General features: G+C 35.6%; 1 protein-coding gene across 2 annotated transcripts in view; it reads right to left on the reverse strand.

The window, feature by feature from the left end:
- Window positions 1–19,556, reverse strand: part of CNTN5 (contactin 5) — a gene marked incomplete at both ends in the record, with an annotated part of 355,379 nt that overhangs the window by 177,447 nt on the left and 158,376 nt on the right. For both annotated transcript variants that reach the window (XM_080614312.1, XM_080614311.1), the window contains one exon: window positions 12,241–12,336. In XM_080614312.1, the coding sequence (XP_080470438.1) occupies window positions 12,241–12,336 (96 nt within the window). The remainder of the gene's footprint in view (window positions 1–12,240; window positions 12,337–19,556) is intronic.

Genomic DNA, 19,556 nt, shown 5'->3' on the forward strand with positions numbered 1-19,556 from the left:
AGAAAAGCAGCAAAACTTGCACTTATAATCACAGGTTGAATTTCCTATAAATAGCTACAAATCATGAAATTTGCATATTGGCTTTGCTTTACCATTCAGAAATGTTCTGTTTACACAAAATAAATTAGCAAGAAAAATATACACCTAGAACTCCCCTGCTGAAAATATGAAACCTTGTTTTATCTCACGCCTAGTTTTCACCTTTATCATCACTGTCACTGTTTGGATATTGCATGCACCAGCCATAGAATTAGGGTGCAATATGCAGCACTCTCTAATGATGGAGAATGCTTCGTATTCAGAGGAGAAAAGGCTTCTTTTTATCTAAGATGAATGATAGCAATGGATTGCTCCTCCAGCCTCTCACCATGGCCAGATAAATAATTTTGGTACATTTCTTTGTGCTGCTGTGGCTTATTATCAGTACTCATTAATCCTCCAAGAAAATACTTAATGAAGATAATTTTTTTTTGTTGCATTGTAATGCATGCACATAGAGCAAACTGATATTGTCAATTTATCAGCTAGCAATGAAACTACTTCTTTTCTGCTCTGGGGGCTCTGTATCTACTGCTCACTTACCTGAAACACAATTCTACCAATCAATATAGTCTCATTTGTACATCTGACACATATGAAATGTAGCCAGTCATTGAAACATGTAAAGACCAATGAAATCTTTTTCTGATAGATATATTCTTTAAAGAAAGCACACAGCATATAGAAAAAAATCGGCTGCTGGGAAAAGGTGCTAGATTATTAAGCATATTTGAGTTCATTGGCATGATTTCCATATTTAAAAAAAAAAAATCTGTTCCAGAAAGAATCAAAATATTGTGATCAGAAAGAACTCAAAACCACACGAGTTTATTCAGGCCCTTCTTTTGCCCTCAGGGAAGATCAGATATTCTCAGCCAAGTCTTTAAAAATGTCCAGTGAGTTATATTCCTAAATTTAGATCTTCAGAATAATCTATTTCATTGCTCAGTTAATACTTTGACAGATTTCATTAATATCTGTGCATATATTTTTTTCAATACTGTTTATTACTTATTCAACTTACTGTACAGAAAGTATAGAAAATGCTTTGTTGATGACGTATATTAAACTTTTACAGTTACAATGGAAGACCATTATCCTTGTGTGTACCAGGCTTCTGTTTTCAAGGCCAGATCAGCCAAATCTCTTCAACGAAATCTCTTCAACAGTCATGATTTCAAATGCTCTACTTAGTTTTATTGTCATCTCAACTGCTTTTCTACAGTGGCCAATGTGCAGGATGACTCATTTGTAAACTGTGATTTTGGTATTGTTATTATTAGAACCTTTTTTAATGATGCAAATGTGTTGAATGCACAGTAATACAAGTTGATTGTTTCTTAATTTGAATGAACAAGAATTCTGTGGTAACAACAAACTATTGCACCCATATGAGAAGTGTGGAATTGGAAAAATAGTGAGAATATTGTTTAAGGCTCAGAAAAACACATCAATGCATAGAAAAAATATAAGCAGGAATTATTTTCTCTGGCAAAGTGTTCAACAGAATTTAAAGTTCTGTGTTTTTCCCCTTTCTTCTCTTTCACACTTTATATCTTTCTTTTTCTCTGATGATGCTAAAATACTGGATTTTCTCTACCTTCTAGTGGCACTGGTGTGATAGTTACTACAGCATGGTCTACTTCTTAGCTAAGTTTACTGCAGGGGTGAGCACAATGAAAAGCCATACTCCAGAGCAGTGTTACCTGCACTGAGCCTCAGAATCCTGTACCAAGTGAGCTGCTGCATGACATGGAAATTTCATTTTATAACTTTTGAATTAGATTAATGCATTTAACAGATTAATGCATTTAATAGATTAATGCACTTCAAAGGTATAAGTAGGGCATTCATAAAAAAACCCAAACCCAAAACCACACCAAAACCTCAAATTAATGATAGGATGTTCATCATTCAAATCTGTCAATTGCAAAGAGTTATGTTATCTTTTCCATCTGAGAGATGCAAAATCTCTGCAGCCCTAGCTTTTCTCTACTCATCATTTAGCAACAGAAGGTCTGTTAAGCAGGTTCTGTAATTTAGCTGAAAACATTAGTACTTCAGTTATCAGACTACCAGTCTCCCAAGGAGTTTATGTGTATGTTTTAGGTTGTTTTTTTTGTGCTTCCAAGAAAGAAAACAGATTTGTCACTTTATCCCACATTTACCTTGATTCCTAATGCCAGGAAGGATTAATAGTAGCAGAAATATCTATTTTAAAAGATGCAATTTCAGGTTTCTGGATGTAGAAATGAAAATAAAAGGGTAATGCAGTTCTAGTTTATACTTCAGAACACTATCTTTTCTAACAGCCTTCACCATTCTTCACATGCAGTCGTTGTCATAGGAATTATATCGTATCGGCAAAAAATGAGTACTCGGGGTCCATAGAGTTGCCTTTGAATGGCTGCACATACTGAACTTCACTGCTTCTCTGCTTTGTATTTTCTTGGTGCTAGGCATTTTAATACAAATTTAAAGGCTTTTGTTGAGTCTATCTGCAGGTCAATATTTGGTGAATTCCACCATGGCACAATATGATTGATGGATCTTCCTCCGGCCTGCTCTTTTGTTCCTATGTTATTTATTATCCTAAGCTCTCAAATCAAGACCAGTACCATTATCATCACTTTCATATAATAAAACTTAAGAAGATGGAACTGACTTCCCATCAGTCAAGAATCAGGCCATATTTAAAGTGACAGATTATTTTTTTCACCTTCATTAAAAAATAACTGAAAGTGTAGATGAAGAAAAAGATACGGCACATTAGCAAACTGCCCTAGAATGCTGATAACTGTTCAACCATGTTGTACAAATAAATCACTAGAAATAACCTCAGCAACAATAAATAATTTAAAATTTAGCAATGTAGAGACTCTTACCAGTTTCTACATACAGACAACACACTGTTAAGTCCCTGTGTACATTGTTCTGCGCTACTGAAAACCCAGTGAACTGCTTCCATCCATCTTCTACTTTTCACATAATTGTTATTTTGAGATAATACATAGCCTTCTGTTGTCTTACTTTCAACCTAGAGCAGTGTCCCATGATTATAATCTCTCCTCAACCGCTTAGCAATAGCAAAGTGACACCTGCTGTATCAGTTTATATATACATAAGAGAAATATTATTCTTAAAGTAATGCCAACATCAGGCAATTCTGCTCCCTTTATGTACATGCTTAGTTTTAGGAAGATAACTGTTTCTCAAACCTCTTTCTCTTTTAGGTTTGAAGCATGATGCTGTAAAGTCAAAAGAACTTGGCTGTGTATCAGGGTAATTTTAGTCTTTTCTTGAAATTTTCTATGATGTAGATCACCCTCTGTTACCCTCCATAAAACTGGTAGTGCTCCTTCCTTCCATCTTCATTTGGCACAGATGAAAATGGACTCTTCAGGATTGAACTACACGGTAGTTTGCTAAACTCTTAATGGGACTTAGTGTGGCAGGAAAAGCCACATTAAGACAAGCCCTTCATCAGATTGTCTCTGTCCTTCTTTTCATTCTCCCTTCTTCATGAATTTGTATCCCTGCAGTCTCCAATAGAAGACTTTCATGATAATTGAAAGAGGAAATACCACGAAAATTAACACTTCAATAAACCAATAAATGAAATGAGAATTTTCACTTACAGATTTTCCACTCTAGGGTAATAGCATCAACACTACAGGAATTGTATTAGATAGTTAATGAAGTCATCAGCAGAGATTTTAACAATATTAGAGCACAGCAGAAGAACACAGGAGATAGAAGTGGGCAAACAAATTATCAGAATTAAGTGTGGTATTGATTATTACATTGTTAAAAAGATGGCATTGTGATAAAAAAGAAGTCACTTTTCCAGTCTTACTGCTCAGGAAAACATCTTTTGTTGTCAGAAGATAAAGGATGCACTTGCACTGCTGCACAGGGCTTGGATTCATCTGTAATCATTCAGATTTTTGTCCTGTACTCTACGATATTATGCTTCTTTCTATTCAGTCATTTTCTCCTTGAAAAATCCAAGCAATGGCCTTTAACGTATTCACTGTTAAGTCATAACTACCTTCATGCCAGTTACAATTGTAGTGTGTAGGACAAAAGAACGTAAGTACAACCAGATATATTATTTCTAAACAATTTCTATTTTCCCCTTTGAAAAAGAAAAATGAAAGCTAGATATCCCAACTAGAATTGTTTTTAGAGCACTTCATTTATTTAGAACAATCTTCCTGAACTTTTTAAATGAAAATGTTTCATTAAGCATTGTATCACCTCAAATGGCTGTAAGTTTACTTTTATATCATACTTAGAAAATAATGAATAAATGATTTTATTACATAGGGAAACTTGCTAATGGCATCTTACAGAACTCAGATCGGTTCAGTCTGAAGCCTCCTCCCGAATCAAGACCAGACCGACCTCCTAACATTTTCAGTAGTCATGTCTACCAGAATCACCACTGAATTAAGTCAATCATGGTAAGAGTTACATTTTCTGAAAACTCCACTGTTTTCATCTTTTTTTTTATCCTTTAATATTTTGCCACAATGGTAATGGAGGGAAAAAGCTGGACTCCAAACCCTTGGAAATAAATCTTTTCGCATCTATTCCTCCTTCTTGTCTTTCCTCTTGTTTCAGCTATGTGATCAGTATTTTATTTCTGGCTTCTACTCCCTGGTTACATTGATTAACATGTTCACTCTCTATTTTTTTTCTGTGGTGTGAAGTGGATAGGTAATTGGGATTAATTAGGAATTTTCTATCTGAAACAAAATGGGCTTTCTGACATTTAACTAACTGACATGTTTGCAAAACGGTATTGTTCCAGTCACCAACTTAGTAAAACATCAGAAATAAATAGCAAATGGATTCTAATAGAAAGGTCAATGAGAAGGTAAATTTTGCAAAAGCCCTGTACCTCTGTGACTGTAACTGTTTAAATCTGTTAATGTTGGGCTCCTGCTATTTTAGAAGTTATGTAGCCTTCACCACAGAAAAAGTTTCTTACACTTTAATTGCTACCTTTACAATACTAGTTGCAAAAATGTGGTTGAGATACTGTGAATATACACTTCTGTTAAACCTGGCAGGACAATGCTGTCTTGTTTAATCATTAGACTGAGAAGGTCCTAATTGTAATGTCTGTTTTGCTGGGACATCTCAGTAACAGGCTAGTAACTTGTCTCTAGGAAAGAGCAGCTTGCCCACTCCAGAAACTTTTCATCATTACTGTTCCATTTGTCAAGCAGTAGACTAATAGCCACATAGGCAACACAGCATGATCCTGAGCACCAGCATACTCAATGCATTTTTTAAGTTAATGTATCTCCTGTGCTTCCTCCCCCTTCTCCTGGTATCTCTTTTCACTTTAATTCTCCTGAATTGGCAGCTGAGGTAATATTTGTTGACAACAGTGTGGTTGTGAAACTACAGTACGTCCCTTAAGCAGAGCCCTGTCAGGGCTGCCCCTTCATCCAACACTGTGTGCTGCCTTAATTGGCCAAGGTCAACCAGCTTTCTTTCACTACACTTTCAAAGTCCCTGAGGGGAAGAACAGCTCCAGTGAGTGTCTAGGGACATAAAACTTCGAGTTTCTAGTGTAGCTTAGCACATTTTTTAAAGAATTACTAGTGTTTTTAAGGGGGTCATAACATTTGGAAAAGTGGTTTTTAGAAATAGAAAATTACATGTTCTTTGAGAGAATTTACTACAGCTGGACCAGTAACACATTTCTGTCTAGTTATTACTTTTCAAATTATTTTTAAGAAGTAGAAAATAAGAGAAAAATCTAGACTTCTATGTTAACAAAGTTCAAATTGATAATAATTATTTTTCTATTTCTACTAAATAGATATTGCCTAGAATTTGGGGCATAAACAGGTCATCAAAATGTGCTTAAAATCTAATAACAACACATTGTCAAGAGACTGGGAGTACTTCCTTATTGTCAAACATAGCTTGTAACAATGCTACCCTACAGAAAATCCTTTCATTCACAAACTCTCAAATTTCATAGCCTCAGATGCATGCCTTCAACAAGATTGAGGAAGGAAACCCCATAAAGTGCTCCAGGGAAGTCAGCAGCAAAATTACTAGTCATGTATTGAGTAATGAAAAGAGCAGAGAAGGAAAAAACAGTTAATTGCATTTGTGCATTCTATGATGCTATAATGAAAACTACAGACGCAGTCATCAATCAGTTACACAGATAAAGAATACGGATTCCTCTACTGAGCTGTATCAGAGGCCATGGATGTTCACTTTAATGATAGCACATATGGGAATTAGTATTACAGACAAGAAAATTTCAAAAGCAGTCTACTAAAAGTGATAAAGTAGAGGATTCAGGAGGGAAACATCTTCCAGGGAAAAATGTGGGCGAAGATATGAGATGACCTATGGATTAACCCAGAATTAGGACAGGAATATAGAGTTTAAAGGACTGTGAACCTATCTTCTAACACATTTTTTTTTTTCCTCCTATTGAAAAGCAAAGTACACAAGCTTCATTGGCATTCAAGTCAAATAAGCACAAAAATATAGTAAAAACGAAGAGGGAAGTACATGAACCCTTCAACTCTTGACAGTTAACCCATTCTGTTGATACATGTGCCTGTCAAAATAGTGTTTTTAAAACATTTTATATGCACATTATGATAATGTATAAGTTATGGACATGTAAAGAAATTATAGAGAAGTTGTGCTATCTTGTCTTCTATGTATGATCTATTCAGATTTCATTAAAGAAACTTCTATTTCTTATACACTCAGCACTTATTCCTTAAGTGGCCTGTTTCTGTTGCTCAGCATCACGCTCTCACAATGAATTGAAATGAATAAAAAACAATTGCATGCAATTACAAGAGATCAAAACATGGTTAAGATGAGTGTCCTGTATGTCTTCATATAGATCCCTTTACTACGGATCAACTGTTTGCTAAGTCTAGGACACATATTTGGCTTCCATTTTAACATTAATGTAAGTCTTATGGAAAAAAAACCCAAACCAAACAACAAAAAAACCCAAACCCCAAAAAAATCCAAACCAAAAACCAACTAACCAACCAAACTTCACTGTTCCTCTAAATCTCAATTCTGCTAGTAGAAGGAGAAGGATCAGGGTACTGGACAGTTCTACCTTCCCAGCAAGCTCAGCAGCTAGGACATAGTAGTTACATCAGTGAATGTGAAATGTTCTGTTTGCTATCACCAGTTTCATACATGCTCACCTCTACAAACTTCTGATAGAAGGTACTGGCTGATTAATAAGTTCTGCTTAGATTAAGAGAGAATCATGGTTGGAGACATGACCTGTCCAGCTGTTGTTCTCATAATACTGTGAGTGGCCAGTACTCACAGTAAACTCATAACAACCAGTAAAACAGTCCTCCTTACCTTCAAGGTGAGAGAGAAATATGACTTTTACCTACACATTGGTCTTTCCTGGAAGCAAATTACATAGCTTTCAATGTTAAAGTTGATTTGCAAAGTCAGATTTGAAAAACTGTATCACAGAAAAAACCTGGATGTTACTTTGCTGTTTAACACATACAGAACTATATTGATATCACAAATCATGATCAGGAAGAAATATTCACCTATAGTGACAGGCTAATGTGATGAACTAGCATCCAGTCACGTCTAGAGAGCAATGGCGAGATCTGAGTTCACTCAGGTTTCCTATGATTCTGAAGAAGCTGGTAATGGCTAGAACCACATAAATAGGTAAGCTCTCACTGTTGTGTACAGAAATGCACCTGACAGGTGCCTGGATCCTGGGATTTAATCCACAGCCTTAAGATAACCTTGTGACCTTCACATACGTAAAGTTAGACATCTGTGAATTACATTCACAAAAGCCAGCTTAGTGAATAGAGAGCCAGAGGGTATATAAATGTCTTCATAACAGAATTCGCTGTGCCCTGCATGCAGAGATACCTGAACAAATTGCCTGTAAACAAACTAATGAGCACACTGAGGGCAGTCCAGCCCAAATATAACAATCTTGTTATCATAACTAATTTGTCTGGAAAAGACTATTCCTAATAATTCTGTGCCTGAATGAAGTCGTTTAGAGCCTGTCTCGTTATTCCTATGTATATTTTGTGGAGTATGGACCTAGCCGGGGGAGTTCTAGCTAAAGAGCTACCGCACTTCAGTTGAACTTAACTTTCCTACTTCTAGTGAAGCTGCAGTTCGAAGCTGCAGTTTTAAAGCAAACTCAGCTTTCAGATTCCTTTTGCAGACTCTGAGCATTGAGAAGTGATTGGTTTGTGTTTACTTCCAAAGCAGGTTTCTGTGTATGTCAGAGCTCAGCACAACCTAAAAAAACATTATTTGACATTGTCCAATTAATATGAGGACTAGGACAGTTGTATAAGGAGCAGAACAGGAAAAAACCTGCTGGACCTTTGCAGAAAGACTTTTATTTCAGCAGCTTGCCAGTTTAGCAACACACTATTCAAACACCCAGAACATGGATGTCTTCCCAGACATGCACAGAAAGGACTTTGATCCCTATAGTACTGACATTGATCATCTCTGGTGAAGCACTTCTCATGAAATCTAGAGTTTTATAACACTAAAGAGAAGGCCTAAAACATGCAGCCTATAATACAGTTTCTAAACAGGGTAAGATCTTTGTCCTTCAGAATGAAATAAAATAAAGGTATAGTTTAACATCTGTAGCGATGTTACATGTTGTGGAAGATTATGTGGCAGTGCTCCCTCCAGACAGCAGCATCCCTTTGAGGTGGAAGGGAGCACACATCTGCTTTCCCCTGCAAACATCATTACTGTTCTCATTCTAACACCGGGAATCATTGTTCTCTATTAAGCTTATACTGAAAGCTTTGAATAAAAGCCTTAAAAAGCTCAGCTGAAGTATTAATTCTGAGGGAAATATGCAAATCTGGATGAAATATTCCATTTATTTTTAATCTCACTATGGTAAACCTTGTAATTAAGATGATTAAATGACTGACTAAAACCCTATATTTACATCCTTTAAAATACCACAAAGAAAAGCCATAATCCTGTTTACAGAAAAAAGCAGTAGAGGCCTTTTAAAATGGAGACATCAAACAAAACTTGTTATTTAAGCAGCTGGCAATTAATGAACCTCCTGCTTAGCAAGTATACCTAAGAATTAACCTCTAGGAAACCCATCTTAGAGAGAAAACTAATGCAGGGTGAGGAAGAATCAAATGTTATGATTATGGAAGGAAAAAAAAAAAAGGATAAAATGTTATGTTTATGGATGATCAAGTTATCCATGATTAATATATTTCATAAGGTACAACTTAAGGATTTGTAACAAAAAAAAAGATTAGTGGAAAAACTTCTGGATTAGACACATTTAAATGATACAGGACTCACAATGAAGTCAGAAGCAGCATTTTTTTTTGAGTGATGGTCCAGGAAAAGCAGGAGGTGAGAGTCCTCTGGTGCCTGTTTGTCATAAGTAATCTGCACAAAATCCTTTTCATTGAACATATTTTCCTTCACTGTTCTGCAAGAGTATCTCTTTAAAACTCCCTTGCTTTGCTGTTCAGCTATTTCTTATCAAAGATGACAATAACTTAACAAACTCATTTATTAAAACCAAGAAATAATTCTCTCAGCTGAATATGCACTGCAAATATTCTGAATATATTTCAGGTGCACTTCTCCTACCCTACCCTCTTCCCCCCCCCCCCCCCCCCCATGCCCTCTTATTTCTTCTGTAAAATATTTGGACAGCAATCTAATGAAAACCTACATGAATAATCTATATGTATCACAAGTTTGTGTTTGGTTTTTTTTTGCTTATTGCATTACCTCTTGATAATGTATGACAGCATCAATAAACAGAAATCAAGTCTCTATACATATAAAACTCGTTTTCTGATTAAGTTCCTGTCAAAAGAAATTAGTGTAGTATTTTTTTCAGTCAGTGGTGCTTTTTAAAAACTTTCAGATTTTTCTAGATTTGTGTTCTGTAAGAATGGAATGCAGGTTTTATTCAGCAAAAGTATTTACTTTACCTTTCATTTGAAAACATGTTAATAAACCCATATCTCTTAATACAGTGTTCTTTCACTAAGTCATTTTTCTTTTCCCACAATGATTTTCTAAAAGGTCTCAATACTGAAATTCTCAGGCAAGTTTATAACAAGCTATTGACTTTACAGAGTGAGAAATGGGATTTTGTTGAAGGACAAATTACTTACGAGGTTGCGGAGAACGATTAGTTTTGATACTGTATCATGGATTTATCTCCTGGGATAAGTAAGTGAAAATTATTTCTAAAGGTGCTGATCAATGTGAAAAAAACCCCCAGTATAGGGTAGCTTGCGGTGTTCATCCACAAAAAATTCTCTATCATCAAAAACACTCCTATGGTCTTGTTAATGTTAGATGTTCACACATTTTGAATATACTTTGAATAGTCTCTAGCTTAGATATATCCACTACAGTTGTTTAGTATTCACTTGAAAGTCTGTCTCCTAGGTGATTTTCAGGGTCAAACTTCTTAGGACTATTTAGAAGACAATGCCATCTCGACATAGAAACTAAAATGAAATATCCAGAAGTTAAAAAAAATAACAAAAAAATAAAAAGATGTATTTTAGATGTCCCTGCACACAAATCCTTGAAGTTTCTCTGCACTGAAAAAGACTTTTGTAGCTTGAAAAGAAGTTCCATGTTCATTGTTTAATTTCAGAACTGAACTCACATACTTCCCCCTTAACGTTCTGATTTTGTCAATAATTATTTTTCTCAAACTGACTCTGATCTGGAAGTAATTTTTCATAAATGTCTTGTACCATATTGCCAGAGCTTCATGGAATGATTTATTCTTGAAACATCACCTGATGTGGAATTTTTTGGAAGGCCCATGGAGGTAGCTCTTCCCTTTTCCCGGAAGACTCCAGCCACTATACTGATACCTCTTGCAGTAGATTTGGTGGCTCACTGAAGAAAATGAAAGGTACTATTTTTTCACCATGAAAGGCAATGTGTGTGTTACGCGAAAACACTGCATTGGAATCTGTCTCAATATAAGTTTAAAAGCATAATTTTAGGAAAAAATATGTAAACATTTTGATGACATGTAAGGTGCATTTTGTGGAATGACTGCTGTTAAAAGGTATATGACTACTCACTATTGATGCTCATCTATCCTTACATTCTCAGTTTGCTTGGGGAATCAAATTCAGCTCTTTTTCTCCCTACGTCTTTCCCCTCTCAGTTTGCTTATCATAATCAAGCCTTAACATCATGCACTCAATTCCATCACACAGTGACTGTAGTGTCAAGTTCAGAAATAAAAACCATAAAAAGAGAATGTACTCAGAAGAGAGAAAAGCAGAGAGATGGCCAGAAGGTAACAAGCCTTAATTACATTGATAATTGTCATCACTCCAGAAAAAATGAAAAAAAAAAAAATTCTCTAACAGAAACTCAGAGATTTTCATTTCTGCAGCTCTTCCATCTTCAATGTGACCTTCTTTCAGGGCTCAAATTTGGAGGAAGAAAATCTTCCCTGAGTACAGATCTCGTTTCCCAAGGAGGAAAAGGATAGGCTATACTGCATCTATTGAAAACCGAGATATTCTGGCTAGCATTGTCTCTCCAGGTGCTATATGGTATGCAAGTATAAAGACATACTTAGCTATCTGCAGACACTGCAGGAGTGACAATTTAAAAGCAAATCTGTAACCTCTCTAGAATATCTACAGTTTCATTTGGGGATCCAGAGGCATTTTGTGGGATTTATGATATTTCTGACTTCTGGCAATGGTGCAGTTGTACTGCCAACCAAGCTATACAGCAAGAATCAGCAATTAAAATCACATCTGTACCACAGAAAACAAAAGACAATTTATATTCAAAAATGGTATCTTGGCACTGACATTTGGAACAATTTTTGAAGGCTTCAAAACTCTAAAAGAAATCTGTGACCACAAGGCAGCATATTCACCATAGGTGGCATGGAGTCTACTGTTACGTTCAAGTTTTATACTGGGAATGAGACAATCTTGTAACAGAAATTCTGCTGTTATTATGTGGCATTTGCAGTACATGAGCTTTAATTATTCCTTTGGTACCCAAAAACCTGTCAGAATGCTGGTTCCACAATTAAACACACCTTGTAACTAAATTACTGAGCATCCAATAATGAGCAAAATTTAAAGGACCAGCATGCATACAAGCTGCAGCCTACTGTACCTGGCGAATGAAGTGGAGGGGAGCACATCAGAACAACTCCTTGACCTTCTCGTACAGAGACAGCGCTTCTTGTCCGGCCGCTAAAATTCCCCAGATCTATCAAAACAACAGAGCAATTTAGTTACATAACAAAGATTCTAAATTTTGTGGTTACTGTAACTTACATTTTATTTCCTCTTGTAAAGCTGACAGTTCCTTTTTTCATACCTTAATCTATAATAGAAGGGCCTTTAAAAATAAATCTATTTCCATCAAAAAAAATTCCATGTTGCATCAGCACTTTATTACTCATTTTAGTGCACTTAGATCCAGTATCAAAAGAAAAGCAGCAGACAATATATATACCATTTATGAAAAAAAATTAATAGTGCTCTTTTTTTTTTTTTTTTTTGCCATATCCTGTTTGGGTTTTTTTTTTTTTTTTTTTTTTTTTTTTTTTTTTTTTTTTTTTTATCACCAGTAGAAATGATCCATATTCTGTGAAAAAAAGAAAAGTCAAGCAAACACCTTGGCCAACATCCAGGCTGATGATGTTGCTAATGTCATTTGGACAGTGCATGGCACATTGTGATGAGAAGAAGAAAAAATCAGCTGCGTTGGATCTAACCCCAATTCTGGTCTATAGCACATTCATTTCTTTTAAATATTTCATTCTGGTTTCTTCAATGTTATAAAACAATCCAATCGTGGGAAAATTTATTTTCCCTCTAAAAGTTTCCCTCCAGCGGGGGAATAAGGAACATAGAATCATAGAATAGTTAGGGTTGGAAAGACCTTAAGGTCATCTAGTTTCAATCCCCCTGTCATGGGCACGAACACCTCACACTAAACCATGTCGCCCAAGGCTTTGTCCAGTCTGGCCCTGAACACTGCAAGGGATGGAGCATTCACAACTTCCCTGGGCAACCCATTCCAGTGCCTCACCAACCTTACAGTAAAGAATTTCTTCCTTATATCCAATCTAAACTTCCCCTGTTTAAGTTTGAATCCGTTACCCCTTGTCCTATGACTACAGTCCCTAATGAAGAGTTCATCCCCAGCATCCTTATAGGCCCCCTTCAGGTACCACTATGAGGTCTCCATGCAGCCTTCTCTTCTCCAGGCTAAACAGCCCCAACTTTCTCAGCCTCTCTTCATACGGGAGGTGCTCCAGTCCCCTGATCATCCTCGTGGCCCTCCTCTGGACCTGTTACAACAGTTCCATGTCCTTTTTATGTTGAGGACACCAGAACTGCACACAATACTCCAAGGGAGGTCTCACGAGAGCAGAGTAGAGGGGCAGGATCACAACCTGCTGGTCACGCTCCTTTTGATGCAGCCCAGGATACGGTTGGCTTTCTGGGCTGCGAGCGCACACTGCTGGCTCCTGTTCATTTTTTCATCGACCAACACCTCCAAGTCATTCAACATTTCACATTTCACACAAAAACCTTTGTAAGAGGCTGTGGAGCACTGCTATGAACAGTTTATTGTATTTAAAGCCTCTCAACCAGAGGATCTGATTACTCTTTTCACGTCAGTGAACACTGAACCTGGATTCACATTTGAGGTACATAACTATGCTCTAGCATGTGTTATCTGTAGCAGAAGAGATATGACAGCTCAGTTGTGCCATCAAACTGGTGCCTTTATCCATTCCTCAGCGCCAGTAATGCCATTTAAAGCCACTATTCAATCAGCGTTTTTTCAGAGACATTTCTCTTTATGCAGATGGATCAAGGTGAAAAGAGGTGCAATAAGGGTACCCAGTGATACCTTTGAAAAGGACACAGAAGCTTCAGCAGGCACTAGATCCCAAATATGAATCAATGGGACCAGCGGGCGCATTTCTCATTGACATTTAATGAACTACAGCCATACATTTTAATTTCTGCGTACAGACCAAGGTGCTGGTATGAGCCAGACAACACCAAACAGTTCGAGTTGTTACGTTCTTAACTGCACTCAATTGACTGTTCTCTGTCAGATGCTGAAACTCCACATCTTGCTCCCTGCCTAGGAATGCATAAAACTCAAGTTCAATCCTTTTCAAAAGTAATAGGAGTTTTTCCAAACACTTTTTTACATTTACTAAATCATGTCTTGAATATAGTTGGAAGCCTAAAATTTCAATGTATCTAAATTTATGTTGGTTTTGGACAAAATTTGTGTCCTGATTTCAACAGTAGATACCATGTTTGAATAGAGAAAAGGTGGATGGGCTTCAGTAGAATTTTAACAAATAAGAAGGCAACAATCCCAAATTACGCAAAATTTTGCTAGGCAATAGTTAATGAAAAATTGTATTGCACTTTAAAATAAGAACACCACGGGTTATAATACAATCTGGTGTAATCCCACTTACAATGTCACCTAATGAATGTTACCTGATAGTAGATTCTGCAGAGACCTAACTGTTATTATTTTATGTTTAGAAAGTAGTGGCCTGATATATCCCTGCATAAAGAGTTTTTTCTTGATGGGAGAACAGCTTTGAAGGAAAAGTTACCCTAGTTAAGAATGCCTGGATTTTACTTGCATGCAACTTTTGGTATGTTTTTGTTAAGTCTTGTATATTTCTAAAAGGAAGCTGATATATGAACCAATATTGTATGCAGCCTAAAAGAAACCGATGTTTAACTTTTATTTTAATGCACAGTTTAGGAATACAATAATCCTTTTTAATGCATTATTGCTGAGTCCTGCTAAAAATGGTGTGTCCCCTTGATTTTCTTCAAGGTCATTTTTTCAGGCAAGAATGACACTAAATTACTGTAAAATTGTTCTTGTAGTCTTCCTTCTCAAGAAAATATGATTAATCTTCTCTACATGGGTGTCCTAAAACATGAAATTAGATTTACTTCTCAAATGCCTTCAAACCTCCAGACTATGCACAAACAAACCTCAGTGAATTTAAAATGTGGCTAGAACTTGAACTGATATGCCATGATTTCGACATGTTTTGAGAAGATCCTCTGAAACCAGAATAACATCTCTATGAGAAATACATAGACCATTTCTTTCTCTGTTGGAATAGGTATTAACATAGCAGTAATTCCCCAGCATTTGGAGGAAAAGAAGAATCTATGTTGCAGACATCAGAAAAAGATCTTTAATACTAGTGGCTATCTGAAACCCATACTGCATGTCTGCTATATGCACTATAAAAGTAGATACATTTATTTAAAAAAATAACTTGGATCAGGGAATCAAATAGCTGAATAAATGAAAATATCATGAGTTCAATAGTAAAAAGTCATACTAGTGTAAGGAGAGATTCTTTGCAATTTACATAGATAGAGGGACAGGAAGCAATCTTTTCTGCTTCTAAAAAAGTCTCTGAGATTTTATTTCACAGACTGTTTCTGCAATTTCTTTTAAGCCTGAAAATATTTAATCAGAATTTGCAGAAAGAGTTATTTTTGAAAAAATTAAGTACTTCAGTCTTCTGATTTTAATTCAAAACTTACTTTGAAATATTGATTTATTTTTTAAATCTATGATTTTGGAAAATGCATTTTATTTTCTTGAAAAATCTGATAATTTACATATATCTGCAGTAGCATGATATATTTTACTTTTAAAGTAGAATCTTCTGTCTCCTAAGGCTATTTGTTTTCATCCTTTATATAAAGTTTTTACTGTTTGTGATGCACAACCTGGAAGCCTGTCAACACAAAAGAAGGGAAATCTGTGAGATTTAAATTGTAACTTCTATAGGCAGAAGTAGAAGTTTTCTAATTTTTGCTATTTTTAACTCATGTAAATAAATGTGATTTTCCAATTAGGTATAGCAACCTCAGGACTCTTTTTCCTGTTTCCTGTTTTGTATGAATACTGTGATTCCTCCAAATTAAAAAACAAAGATATTTTTATTTAAAAATAAAAGTACTATGTATGACTCAAGTTTCTATTTGTTCAAGCCAATTAATTTCAAACTAAAGAAGAAAGGTAACAAACAGGTTTTATTTGGCTATCTCTGGGTTCTGAATTGGATTTCTTGTTAGCATACAGTGAAAGAAAGGATTAACAGGTACAAAAGCAAGGACTTAGCTGTCAAATGACTGAATGTATGAAAGCTTAAAAGGAAGGAAAGGTGAAGGATCATGTTTGCAGTTCTCCCACATTAAAATATTAAGTCTAATATGGAAAAATCAAATGAAAGGGAAATTAAATTCACTTCCTGTAAATCTCAGACGTCTCATATCTCATCATATTGAAAAAAAGAGCATTCAAACCCCAATCTTTTATTTTAGAAACTGTAAAAAAATAATAAAAGAAAGGGTGGACAGCTTTGGAGGTGGGGACTGTAACCTCTCAGCAGTGCTGGCCATCAGCTCAGTGTTCTTGCATTATAGACCTGTAACGGGTATGACATGTCAGACATCCCCACACAGAATGAATCTATCCTTCATCTTATTATCACGTATATGGGTTACTGATAAAAAAATGCCTTTTTGTGCTCCATAGGTGTTCATCCTCTGCCCTGAAAGACTGAATTTATTTACTCTTATCGCACTGCTAGGGGCAAAGATGATAATGCCTATTATGTTATTTTCAAAACAGTTCCTGGGGTTTTAGCTACATCTCTTCCATACTCCTTAATATAAGGCACAGGCTTGACCATTTTCAAAATGTACAGTTAAGTGTCAGTTACCATACCTAATGTAAAGATAGTATTAGCAATACATATGCAAAACGTCCAAAGAACATTTAGCATGGAGTGTGTGTGGCCAGAGTAGCACATCTGTCTTTATTGCTAAAAATCATTTTATTCAACAAATATTATACAGTGTCACTAGAGTACAACCTGTGACATAGGAGTGGTCTCCACTATGAAAGGGAAACAGTAAAGAATTCACAGAGCTGGTGTTTCAGACCATTTCAGAAGGTCATACTACCTCTGCCAAGTAGTATGGCTGTCTCTCATAGTAGTGTGGATATCACCATTATTCTGAAATGAGCTGAAGCATAGGTTTCTCTCAGCACACATATGTACATAGTGATGTGCACTGCGGAAGAATGACACCCACCACCACAAGAGTATCAGTTTAAATAAGACCCAACAGAAAACAAAACACCTCTGCAGAAGTTGAAAGATGTAATAAATGAGGAAAAATCTCAAGGCAGTCAAAGCAACAGGAAAGCTTTTCAGGACTAAAAAAAAACCAAAAAAACAACCAAATAAAGGGGTAAATATTCTGCCACTGACAGAAGGACTTTTACAAAAGTACAAGCAGTTTTTACCACTTAATGGCCTTCCAATTCACCTTCATTGTAGTTTGCCTTTTTGGCATGCACAGGAAGGATCATTTATTCTCTGTGTTCATCAGTTGGCTGCAGCTGATGGTAGCTGCGAAGCGACAGGTTTTTGTGACCCAGGTAATGGTTCGCTGATGATTGCCATGAAATTAGGATAAAATTAAAAATAAGAAACAGATCTGGTTTTTGTTTTAGGCAATTATTGCTTGGTAAATTAGCACAGAAGCTGTGGAAGGCTCTGTAGTTCATTATCAAGAACTTAAACCAGTCAATTCACTTTCAAAGTAGAAATTATATTGCTGCAGAACAATGTCCTCTGCCAGCCTGAATCTGTGAGTTTAAACTATTTTATGTGCAGATTTATGACAGAGTTTAAAATAGATATTGTCTGATATGTATTAAAATGTTTAAAGAAATATGTTGAAGATATCTAAAGATAAGTATAAAGCAGGCAGTATTCTTTCTGATAAGGTAAAAATAGCTCTACACAAGGTAAAATTCTTCTGTCAGGCCAAGGACAAACTTATTCATTGCATTGTCACTATAGAGCAGGTAGCCTTCCTTTTCTTGTATCTGAAAGACAGGACTAAGAAATAGACCTTGAGCTGGAATTGCAGCTCTTTAAAAAGAGTAAGATTTACAGGTAAAAGAATACCATTATAAACATGTTTTTCAAAATTCCATTATAGCCTAAATCAAAAACATGTTTTGACTGTACACTCTAAACAAAGGTAAAAATAAATGTTGCGTTTAATATCCCATAAACACAAGTGATAGAAGAATGAAAGATAGGTTTTAAAAAGAAATTATGTGTGATTGTATAGAGAACATTTCAATTGGATGAATTAAATACAATACTCGCAGGATATCAAGATGTCCAAAGAAATTAATAGCTCATTTTGTATTGACATACACTTATAGGAAAATGAGACTAACTAGGTGGAGCCATACTATTAGAATTACTTATTGAACCTAAGGGTAACTTAATACTTAAGACATTAACTAGAAAAGGTGTGAAAAGAAGCTCAGACATAAAGATTTCTGCCATGACAGAATCATTGTCTCACTACAGTTACTAGGAAAAGCATATATCTTGAACTTTTAAAAATCACATTACATATGACTTTTAAGTGACAAAATAAGGGCAAGATTCAAGTACTTCTGAATGTATCAAGCTTATTATCATTGTCGCTGTTATCATTACAAGAAATCTTTTGAATCCTTCACAGATCATCAGTCTGACATGACCTGAAAAAAGTAATTTCTTTTCTCAAGTTAAAAGAAGTTCCTATGCAATTATGTAATGAGACACAACAGGAAGACCGAGAGTACAGAGAAGCAGTGATGTATATTAAGCATGTATACCAGCCACCCTGTGTCTCTATGTCTGCAGCACCGCAAAAGTTTTAAAGAAAGGGGATGGTTGGACACATGCTTTCAAAGATGACAAAGAGCACAGGAAAAAGTTTAAATAGTCCTGTCTGAAAACGTAAAAGATGAAGAAAACACAAGATACTGTATTTTCCTAGATTCAGATCACCATCTTCCATCTTTCTCAGATACTACAAAGAAGATAAGAAAAAGATAAGTCATTAAGGGATCTTTGAACAATGATGGTCCTGGCGCGTGTTCCTGTAAAAAGAAAATAATTTTCTTTCTGCTATGCTGTCAACATGAACTATAAGGTATACACTATTCATTAACCTGACCTAAATTTGCACTATGAAACAAAATGGAGTAGTTAAATAAAGGAACATTGGTTTTTTTCTGCCCCTAATAACATATTTTTATATATATCTTTTTCATACATTATATCAATTAAAAATTATGTAGTCTACTGCAGTCAGTATTGTTGTATTTATAGCCCATCTTCATCATGCTATTTATGTCTAGCTGTTTTTATCTTGTAAGTAGAGAACACCTTTTTCGTACTTTCTACATTTCCTATCACAGAGAAGTCACAAATCACTAAATGTCGCTAATACATGCTACCAAAATACAATTTGTTATAGTAATGATTAACTATTCTGGTGATAAGAAGAAATACATAGAACTCTTTCCTAAAATTATTTATT

This window comes from Psittacula echo, assembly GCF_963264785.1.
Source record: "Psittacula echo genome assembly, chromosome: 3".
Classification (NCBI taxonomy): Eukaryota; Metazoa; Chordata; class Aves; order Psittaciformes; family Psittacidae; genus Psittacula; species Psittacula echo.